The sequence below is a fragment of the Sinocyclocheilus anshuiensis genome, unplaced genomic scaffold (genome assembly GCF_001515605.1).
Source record: "Sinocyclocheilus anshuiensis isolate Anshui unplaced genomic scaffold, SAMN03320099.WGS_v1.1 scaffold229, whole genome shotgun sequence".
Taxonomy (NCBI): Eukaryota; Metazoa; Chordata; class Actinopteri; order Cypriniformes; family Cyprinidae; genus Sinocyclocheilus; species Sinocyclocheilus anshuiensis.
In genome coordinates, this window is record NW_015537957.1 from 51,922 (window position 1) to 62,938 (window position 11,017).

Here is an 11,017-nt window from a genome sequence, read left to right on the forward strand (position 1 = left end):
TTTTTTTTTTATTTATTTATTTATTTATTTATTTTTATTTTTATTTTTTTTGCAAATGAATGTCAATTTTTTTAGGAGCCCCTTCTCCAGTGTTATCCCAAAAGTGAAATATCTAGACAGGGGACCTGAGTTACACTCCAAGGATATACTGCACTGCCAGTATGTTTTTCTTTCTTTCTTTTTTTTTTTTTTAAGAAAAGCTTTGAAGAACAGAGCAGCTCTTCTGTGTCTCAGAGCCAGCATGAATTTCTATTCTCAGCAGGTTTCTCAGATGATGCCGCTGATGGCAAAGCTGCATCATCACTGTCAGCTATCCCAGAATTCCTCCTGCTTTGAGAGCGCCAGCTCTGCATGATACAGGAGCGAACAATGAATATCGCACATATCTGAGTCAACAGCTTTAAAAAGACACACACACACAAACACACTCGCACACTCACGCATCTCTACAGTCAATAGTCCCAATGCTTTCTGAAGTTGTAAACTTATGAAACGTCCCATATTAATTTCCATCCCAACTGGAGCAGATAAAAATTTAAATACACCCATTTTAAAAGTATATTTTATTTTATACAAACAATAGTGCATATGAAATATTTAAAATGCACATATTTACACAATGAATTTAAGTAAATCTGTAAATATTTCACATCTGTTCTCTGCAAGCAGAGTGTTTTTTTTTTTCACAGCAGATAATTTCATTCCATATGAACTTAGAAGTCAACATGAAACCAAAACTGACCCTAATTACATAATATGCACAGCTGGTCTTATAGTACATGTTATTCTTAAGAAAACGTTCTCTGTAAACTTTCATCAAAATGTAATAACTCGCTCCACCTAGGCTGGTACTAGTTAACCCTTCAGTATCAGATACAAAAAATTAGTCTGCATTCAGTTTAACTGTCATGAACATTTTACAAACTGTCAAAATAATACCAATGTGAGTAAGATTTTATTGGTTTGGCGTTAAAAGTCTGTGAGGTCTGTTAAGCAACACATTACAGCTTTCTGATTGATTGATTGATTTAGTTGTTTGTTTATTTATTTGTTTGCTGTGAATTCAAAGCATTCGGTGATAAAAAATGATCACTGGATCTGGAAACACTTAATTTTAAAGTGACAGTACATATGTTACATGCACTTACTATATAATAACAGCAAAGTATGCATAATTACAAGAAACTAACCGTAAAACAAACCCTAACCTTAACCCTACAGTAAGTACATGTTGTTAATTAGTATTACTCAGTACTTATTTGTGTAGTAACAATGTCACCTTAAAATAAAGAGTTAACGGCTCTTGATTCTACTGCCATGTTTTACCTTTACCCTTTAAATCCATTTATTTATTTTGCATTTATGCATAGTGATTATTGTGACAAACCACCATGTTTTAACTTAAACAAAAAATATATTTTATAATTAATTGTATAAATTGCCAATCTGTAATGTTAACTTTAAAAGGTGTAAAATGTGTAAGAAATGCCCATATTGAGGTGGTAGACAACAGCAACCATGCGGACCCAGGGTTGCATAGAAACTACAGCTAATACATCATTTTCTATGTGCAAGTTGCTTTTTCTTCTTCTAAACAATACGTTCACAAAAAATGTTCCTACTTGAAACTCTAATGCAAAGCTACACCAAATGTGTCTGAAAGGGTCCTTGTTAACCAGTAGCCAAATAGATATTAGTCAGGCTGTTTCAGGATACTGTTGTTGGTAATGCAGGTGAATTCTGGTCAAAAAGCCTCCTCAAAAGTACATACCAGAGGTGCTTCAAAAGGGAATTATTTCTTTACAAACCACTTCAAACTCAGCTCTGACACAATTGTGTGATTCTAAATCCTTGTAGCAGTTTCTAACTATTTTACCGGTTGTGTCAATCACAGCCTACACAACTCATTAAACCTAATCTGCACCCTAAACGATAACCTCAGTATAGTGCTGGCAGAACATCTGGATATATAGCAGCACTGTTTGTTACAATCAGATCCATGAGTTTTCTGAACTCTGAACCGAATCCATTAGGTCTGAACTTTTCTTTAGAGATGAATGTGTGATTTAGTTTACCGATTTATTCGGCTGTGGCGCAGGGTTTACACTACACAAAAAAAATCATGTGACTTTATCCTGGTATGTGACAGCCATTTCTCACAATCCAGTCAGATCCTGATGGATGGAATCATGTCTCACCCTATGCTTCAGTGAAACTTTTATTTGACCAAATCATAATGCCATTTGCTAATATCTCCTATTCTCCCAAATATAACACATTACAATGGGTTGTGTATAGAGCGCTACAATGATGATGTGTTTTTGTAGGCCAACCTGGAAGGTTGCATCAACTTGATTGAAAATTACAAGTGGGTATGATGTATTTTATGTTGTAGAATAAAACATGAAGGTATCTTGAGTTTGTGTTAAACAGACCTTTATCAGGCATTTAACCAAAAAACCTTTTAAAAAAAAACCATAGACTTCAGGATGGAATTGCTGAGATGCATCTTGTTTCTGGGTTCTGGCCTACAAAAAACACATCGTCCCTGCAGCACTCTATAATCTTTCATGTTGACTTTAAAATTCACGTACAGTTGTTCTGGCACTTTCAGCATTCCCGTCTGATTACAAGTGGGTATGATTTATTTTATGTTGTAGAATAAAACATGAAGGTATCTTGAGTTTGTGTTAAACAGACCTTTATCAGGCATTTAACCAAAAAACCTTTAAAAAAAAAACCATAGACTTCAGGATGGAATTGCTGAGATGCATCTTGTTTCTGGGTTCTGGCCTACAAAAAACACATCGTCCCTGCAGCACTCTATAATCTTTCATGTTGACTTTAAAATTCACGTACAGTTGTTCTGGCACTTTCAGCATTCCCGTCTGACCTGCATCACAAAGGAGCTCCAAACTCAAAACCGCATTTTGCATTTATTTTCTGCTCACGTCGTCCACTCTTGAAACCACCACCAAGAGTTACAACCACCACTTACCATCACTAGCTCACCTGGAGGCAAAGTTTAGCTTTGGATCAAAGTAACCAAGAGTGAGGACACTTCTCAACGACCTCAGTCAAACAATTCCCACGAACCTGTTGATACCGGCGTTCTGGGGACATGTTTGACTGTCCAGCACTGGCCTCAGTTTACCACAGACATCTCCGGAGGTCTCTGGTGAAAGCTCAAAGGCAGTCCCTGCATAGCGCCACCTGGCCGTGGAGGTAGTCTCTGCACGGACAAAGCCGCTGGTGTTTGGCGCTGACTCCAGCGCAACTGAACAGCAGCGGCTCCTTTTGCTGGAAACACTCTCTCCTGTCCACATGTACGGCTGGAAACACGTGGTTCTTCTCCGCTTCTAACGACTCACATTGAGCGTTAAGCCTGAAAAAACACACATTCACACGATTTATCTGTTTCAAAGAACCACAGATGAGAAAAGGGGAAAAAATGCAATCCAGCACAGTGAATAAAGAACAATGACTGCTCATTTTTACAGCGCCCTTGGTTACATTAATATATACACACACACATATATATATATATATATATATTATTTTTTTTATTTTTTGTTTATTTATTTATTTTTTCTTCATAGGGATTGAAAATCTGTCTGCTGTAAACCAAACCATCTGTGAAATGAATCAAAAGATTACAAGCTTTGATTTGAAGCAAAAAAGTGTATGAAAAATGAGAAAAACACAAAGGCACATGGAGGCATAACAATACTGTATATGCCTTTAATAATAAGCATTAACATCACCATTTTCTCTAAAGCTGCTTTAAAATGATGTGCATTGTGAAAAGCGCTATATATATATATATATATATATATATATATAGCCTAAATTTGACTTGACTTTTATGGATGGCCATGTTGGTTTATCATATTGTGACAGATATATTTGAAACATTTATCTCTGCAGCTGTCAATGTAATAGGACATGATAGAAAAGGCTACTTTTCATTCCCTTTGGGTGAGTTTTGAGTTGACTTTGGGCTGGATTTTTTTCTGGGACCTGGCAACCCTGCTGAACGATATACTTTTCCCAGTGTGTATCTGTGCATGTTGTTGGGCTATTGTTGTGCCATTTTCTCATGACTTCACGTTTCTGTGGCTCCAGAGTGAGTAGTCACATGGCATTTTTGGCTTGTGTGATTGGCTCAAAAAATAGACCAGAACTGATAATCCATTAGCAAAGATGGATTTCTGGATATTTCTGGAGGTTGTTAGCAAATGGCATTAAGGCAAATGGAAACTTTAATGGATCAATTTCTCCTTAACTATTTATGTTTTTTTATATTTGTTCTTCAATAGCATTGTGCCTGAAATGCCTACGTACTTGATGTTGTATGTAAGCATTCACTCTCTCCAGCATGCCCTCACAAGTGTACTCGTACGGTATAAAGGGCTCCACCTGTGCAAACGGACAAATGACAAAAGACACAGACAGAAACTTGAGACATTTTTGCAACAAACTTCAACTTATGCACCAAACACATTTTTTATTTTTATTAATTTTTTGTTTGTTTGTTTAAACAAACAGGAAGAATGCTCTAAGAAATCTTGTCGTTTGAAGTCATACGACAGATTTGCATGAAGAACTGTCTCAAATTAATGTTGTTATACAGTAGATGGGAAAACGATAGCAAAAAAAAAACTTTTGCTTATGGCCCATGAAAACTAATGAAGTCAAATTCAATGTGTCAAAGAAAGAAATTAAATTAAATTAAAAATATATGGAATGATGTGAGCATGAGTAAATCAAGAAACAATTGTCATTTGTAGGTGAACTTTTCCTTGACGGAATAGACAAATTTACCTGCCAACAGTTGGTATGCTTCCTATACTTATCTAAGCAAGCAACACATAACAAAAATCTTTCCAGCAAGTCTTTTGAGGAAACAAACATATTACCACTGTGGAAACAAAGTATTAATAATATGATTTTGTTTGCTGCTGACCATTTTAGAAGCACTGACAAAGATTATAATTTGATGACGAATCACTACACGTGAAATGTCGAAACTCAAACCAAGATGAGACTGACTGATATTTTGTGCATCTCTACAACTGAAAACCTTTGTTCTCTACATTCAAAAACATGTTTCTGTCTTTGTTTACTTACCCAATTTTTGCACTGTTGATGAAAAAAAAACAAAAAACCTTCATAGCGATTTCAAACTTTTGAAAGGTACTGTATGTGTTCCTATAACAACGGGACATTTCTGCTAGAAAGCAACTGAAGACTAAACCAACTAAATGGTAAGTTGTGGTATTTAATTGGCACCCATAAGAGATTTATACAACAAAAGTTGAAAGCATCTCCAACTCTTCCTCCTCCAACAACTAGACATTTCTGGATGACTGTATATACATTGCAAGGCAATCAATCAATCAATCAATCAATCAATCAATCAATCAATCAATCAATCAATCAATCAATCAATCAATCAATCAATCAATCAATCAATCAATCAATCAATCAATCAATCAATCAATCAATCAATCAATCAATCAATCAATAAAAGGGGAAAAAATGCAATCCAGCACAGTGAATAAAGAACAATGACTGCTCATTTTTACAGCGCCCTTGGTTACATTAATATATACACACACACACATATATATATATATATATATTATTTTTTTTATTTTTTGTTTATTTATTTATTTTTTCTTCATAGGGATTGAAAATCTGTCTGCTGTAAACCAAACCATCTGTGAAATGAATCAAAAGATTACAAGCTTTGATTTGAAGCAAAAAAGTGTATGAAAAATGAGAAAAACACAAAGGCACATGGCTTTACATATACATTTGTTGAGTACATGAAGCACTGCAAAATAAAAATAAAAACTACTTTGTCTGCTTGGCCAATTTACAAAAGTATCTAATTAGTAATTGATGCATAATTACTGTTGAATAACTCATATTAACTGACCACATATCAACTGTAAATTTAATTTAATTTAATGTATTATACTGCATTATACTTTTTAAAGGTGTAAATATGAATATGTGCATATTATAATGTTAAACAAGGATAGCATTGTGTATTATAATGTATTATACAGTAAGTACAGGTTTTACATAAAGTGTCCCCCAACAAATCAGTGTCTTAACTTCATATTAATTGCAATAATGGCTGCACAATGAACAAATAAATAAATAAAACAACAAACACATTTGTGAAAAAATGCGCATATTCCAGAAATGCCGTTTGTCTCTCACCCATTGAAGGCCTCCATATTGTTGATGAAAGGAAAGTAAGCTGGCTCGCAGATTAGACCGGAATCCCGGCAGGTTTTCACACAGGACGAGGCCTCTGGAGACAGGAAGAGCTGGAGGGCGCTGAGGGGCGGCCAGCAGGCCGGAGCAGTGATGTTCGGAGCCCAGATCAAAGCTGTGGAGTTGGGCCGCTGGAGGAAAGGACTTGGTGGATTCCCAGGCCATGATCTGGATTCATTGGCTGTAGGGAATGGACTGCTGTGGCGACAAAAATCCTGGAAATAAACACAATGTTACTATGACTGAAAACATCTTTGTAAGAGAGCCTTATAATAACTTGTCACTGATAGAGAAATTAAATAATGTAAACTGCTATTTTACAACAATTTTGACATGGTTCAACCAGTCAGTTCTATCAGAATTTATAGTCAAATGTTTGGCCAAAATAATAACAACACTAAGTAAAAAAAACCCAGAGCCCAAAGCTTCCCACACACTATCAATTTAGTCAGAATAAATTCTCACAATAGCATGTTTAAGTCAAAAGAAAGACAAAAAGAAACCGAAAATGAGGCATATTTTTAGGACCATTAACAATTGGACTGACATTTTTTAATTTTCATTAAAATGTAATTTTTGTGTGTTTCTTTTTAATTTAATATTACATTCCCATTATTGTATTAATAAAATAAAATAAAACTAACAATGCAAAGGCTTTAATACTAACCAGACATAAGGCCTTTTCACACATTGAGGCAGTTGACAAAACAGTAGTGCGCACTTCTAATACACCAAATGTTATCATGCATTGGTGTAGACGCTAATATAGTTATCATTATAGTTATCTTTATAATTATCTTTCTTGGTGTTTATAGTCTGTTTACTTAACTCAAAAAAGCTGTATCATATACTTTCAACAGTGTCATTTGGCAATAAATGGATCACATTTTCAATAATCATTATTGCCTTTTAACCTCTATTTAACATTTTCCCCTTTAATTAACTATTGTTTAATTAACTAACACAAATTCATACTCCCAAGGGTCTTCTTTAAAGGAGACACAATTATGCCTGTAATTCAAAGGGGTCATTTTAGTTTCTGGATGTTATTTTCGAGTTTGAGCTCAAAAAGGTGGGAGTGAGTGTTGAAGGTGTGGATCAAAGCATTCAGCGTTGTTCAGGTTCTCAAAAGTGTGCGTTTCATTTTATGTGCTCACATCAAATCCCCGAGGCAACTGACTAGCAAGCTCAGCATATACGTAGTTAGTTCACATCATAGGCAAAAATATGCTTACGCTTATTCTCTTACATTTTTGTCTGCGTGTGCATGTGTGTGTAACACAGATAATAGACTTGCACCGCTCTCAATTCACACACTATCTGTCCTAAATATTATACAGTATAAAGAGAAGTGTGTCCCAAATCATAAAAAAGCAGTGACAGTGTTGCCAGTGTCGCAGTTTTCCCAAACAATTCAGGGGAATGCTACTTATACAATGTACCACAGCTGCCAAAAACTGTTAACTATAGGAAAAATAAAAAAGATGTCCTTTTACTAATGTGTGTTAATCCTTGGAATGAATACCTGAACAATCTAGAAGTTATGTGAGTTTCGCCCACTCAGGGAATTTTAAGGCTGGCTAATTGAGTTTGACATTGTAAATGAATTGCGCATTGAAGCTTGTGTGCAGACAAAACAAGAGAATGTGAAAAGTAAAGAGTATGTAGGCTATTAATAATGGTCTTGACTGAGATCAGAATATAGTTTTTCATTTATTGTAAGATGTGTGCAATCTACAGTACAGTGTGTTAAAAGAATTAGGGGAAGTGCACGCACAATATACATTTTAAGGCAAAAAATTTAAATCAGATAAAAAAAAAAAAATCATCTAAATCTATAATCTGCTAAATGCGTCTATAAGGCATAACAATACTGTATATGCCTTTAATAATAAGCATTAACATCACCATTTTCTCTAAAGCTGCTTTAAAATGCAATCAATCAATCAATCAATCAATCAATCAATCAATCAATAAACATGGACATCCTACATATCTATATATATCCATGCAACAACCTGTGTTACACAGACTGTAACAGAGCTGTAACAAAGAAAACTAGTTTACCTTCTCTTTGAGAATATCTTGAACAGCTGTCTCGAATTCTTGAGAGTTGTTGAAGTCTACTGTTATGACGTGGGGTTTGCCGATATACTGTTCAGTGTATGGGTGCTGAGATGACACCTGATGAGAAGAAGAAAACATGAGTGCTATCTATCATGAGTGCACTACACCGATTCATCAGCTCCAGTTCATTTTCACAGTTCACAGCTTTTGAGGATCTGAAAAGCAGGATTATATGAACAGCAGAATTGTGTGCCATTCAGAAATGAATAGATGGTATAGATGGCTATGTTACATGTTTTAGGAGTACTAAACTTTTAGTTTGGAGAAACCTGTCCAGAAATAAATATCAGGAATAAACACATACTTTAAAGAAAATCCAAATGAATGATATAATACAATTGTGTTAAAGTTGGACTAATTAAAAGTTGTTTGACTTTTTAAAAAAATGTTCTTGCATAATGGCCACTCTTTGAATTGGGAACGGGATACAGTGAGCAGACTGCGCTTACCTCTCTGGACGTGGGCTTCCCTCTGAAGAACTCATGGTTGAGGGAGCTGTGAGGGGGGCTGAACTTTGGCTGCAGGAACACACAGCCATTGGCTATTGCCTCTAATGGGGCGGGACCTTCATAGGGAAAGCCAAACCCCAAGAAAAGCTGAGAGAAAATTAATGTTTAGGATTGTTAGGGTTATGAATTATTAATTACAAGTTTAATCAAATTACTACATATTATCATTAATCAAAACACTGTTAATGACATGTATGAATATTTGATGAGGAAAGTATAAGTGTACATGCAGTAATTGCTCTACTGGTAGAAACATTTCTTAAAATGGAATCTGCAGGAATGTCAGGGGGCATAAGCTATTTTGTAACAAATTAATTTATTGAATATTTTTAAAAAATATTTACTGAATGTATATTTTAACAGTCCTAGTGCTGGTTAGTAACTGATCTGAATTATGTAATCAGATTCCAAAAAAAAAAGTATAATTGCAATTATATGCTCATACTCAAATCACAGTTACTTTTTATGGATTACATGATTACATATTATTCACACGTCAAACTGACTGCATTTGTGTGGCAAAGTTATATAGTTTTGTGAATTATATGTGTACTAAATGTGCACAAGGTAATACCTTTTTAGACTGTTAATGTGCATTTGTAATGCCAAAATTGCTTGTTCATAATATTATGCAAACATATCTGAGTCTACATCTGTATCACTGGGAAAAATTCCCTTTGTATTTTATTTTTTTTTACCATGTATAATTTTGCAATCAACACCGTTGAACAAAAGCACCACTCAATCCTTAGACCATGTATGAGACCAGTAATTACGCAAGTTACTAAACACTTTGTTATTTAAACTGCATTATCGCTTAGATGTGAAAGTCCATCATGCTAATAGTACCTTAGCCTTCCTCAGAAGCTGCTGTAGCTCCTGTTGGGGCAGTAAACCGTGGTTTCTGACAAATGCGGGCACCTCTGGGGGCCGCTGGGCCTCATAGTAAACTGTCCCGTGGATGTCCATGTAACGGTGTAAGATGGTCAACAGCTTCTCCTCACCCTGCAGGAGCATAGAAAGCAAGAAAGAAAGACTAGTGTGTCTCTTGATGCCTCCTACTTATTAGTCCCATATGAGGTCCCTATTTATGAGTTCATAAATTTTAATTACTATGTCATAATGCAGTTCAAATGATTCTGGGAAAAGAAAAGAAAAAATAGATATGTTATTTTGGTCACAAAGCAGCTTAATGAAGTGAAAAGTATGTGCATTGCATTTAATTGTTGCTTTGTCACTATTTTAACATTGTACTGCCACACAGAATTATGGGAAATGTAGTTCAGTCACACTATAGTATGTGGACTTTTCTTAACCAGCTAAATGAATAGTGTTTTCTGGCATGCATTATAGTTGTTTCTAACCAACAGTAAATTAAAAGCATACAAATTGTGCATTAAAGAGTGGATAGTTTCATGTCTGACTTGTGATCAGCACCATGGACAGCGCTTTCACAAAAGCACAGGCTACAGATGAGAGCTGTGAAACTCACTCACCGCTGCGTACAATTACAATACAACATCAGAACCGCTACAGTTTTCCATTAGTATTTCAGGAAAAGTGTTTAATGCTTTTACCTTTGACAAAAAACAGAGCGTCTGATCTGATGTAGCCAGAACCCCCGCAGCAATAATTCACTCCTGTTGTCGCTCAATAAAGAGCTCTGCAGAGCACAACACTTAATTTCCCTGTCTTTGTGTGTGCATATGCATGTGTGTTTTTGCATAGTTTCTGTGCATATTTGACCACAATAGCTGCACAATTCTGATGACAAAACTTATACAAATGGTAGTGACTTAAAGAAGTATTTACACACTGAGTTTTAAATGACATCAGAACCAGCAAGACCACTGACCACAAATACTAGTTTTATTTATGTAAAAGAGTCTGGCTCTCAAGGTGATTCAAATAAGAATATTAGTAAACAGTAGAAATGCCAAAACACATCAGCATCCATTTATTATGCTGGCAAGAAAGCTGAAGAAATTATGTGTTAGGAATTTGTTTTACTCTAATATTGGTTATTAAATCAGCATAAAGCTGATTCTGGACATTTAGATTTCCCATTTGTGTATGCATTTAACTAAAAA

The 11,017-nt window shown here is 35.2% G+C and overlaps 1 protein-coding gene across 1 annotated transcript in view; it reads right to left on the reverse strand.

The window, feature by feature from the left end:
- Window positions 1-230: 230 nt before the first annotated feature.
- The window catches only part of LOC107665960 (alpha-1,6-mannosylglycoprotein 6-beta-N-acetylglucosaminyltransferase B-like), a 14,834-nt gene continuing 4,047 nt past the window's right edge, over window positions 231-11,017 (reverse strand). The window contains exons 2-6 of the mRNA XM_016457038.1: window positions 9,777-9,932; window positions 8,868-9,014; window positions 8,359-8,475; window positions 4,345-4,419; window positions 231-347 (exon numbers count right to left, since the gene is read on the reverse strand). Of these exons, the coding sequence (XP_016312524.1) occupies window positions 231-347; window positions 4,345-4,419; window positions 8,359-8,475; window positions 8,868-9,014; window positions 9,777-9,932 (612 nt within the window). The remainder of the gene's footprint in view (window positions 348-4,344; window positions 4,420-8,358; window positions 8,476-8,867; window positions 9,015-9,776; window positions 9,933-11,017) is intronic.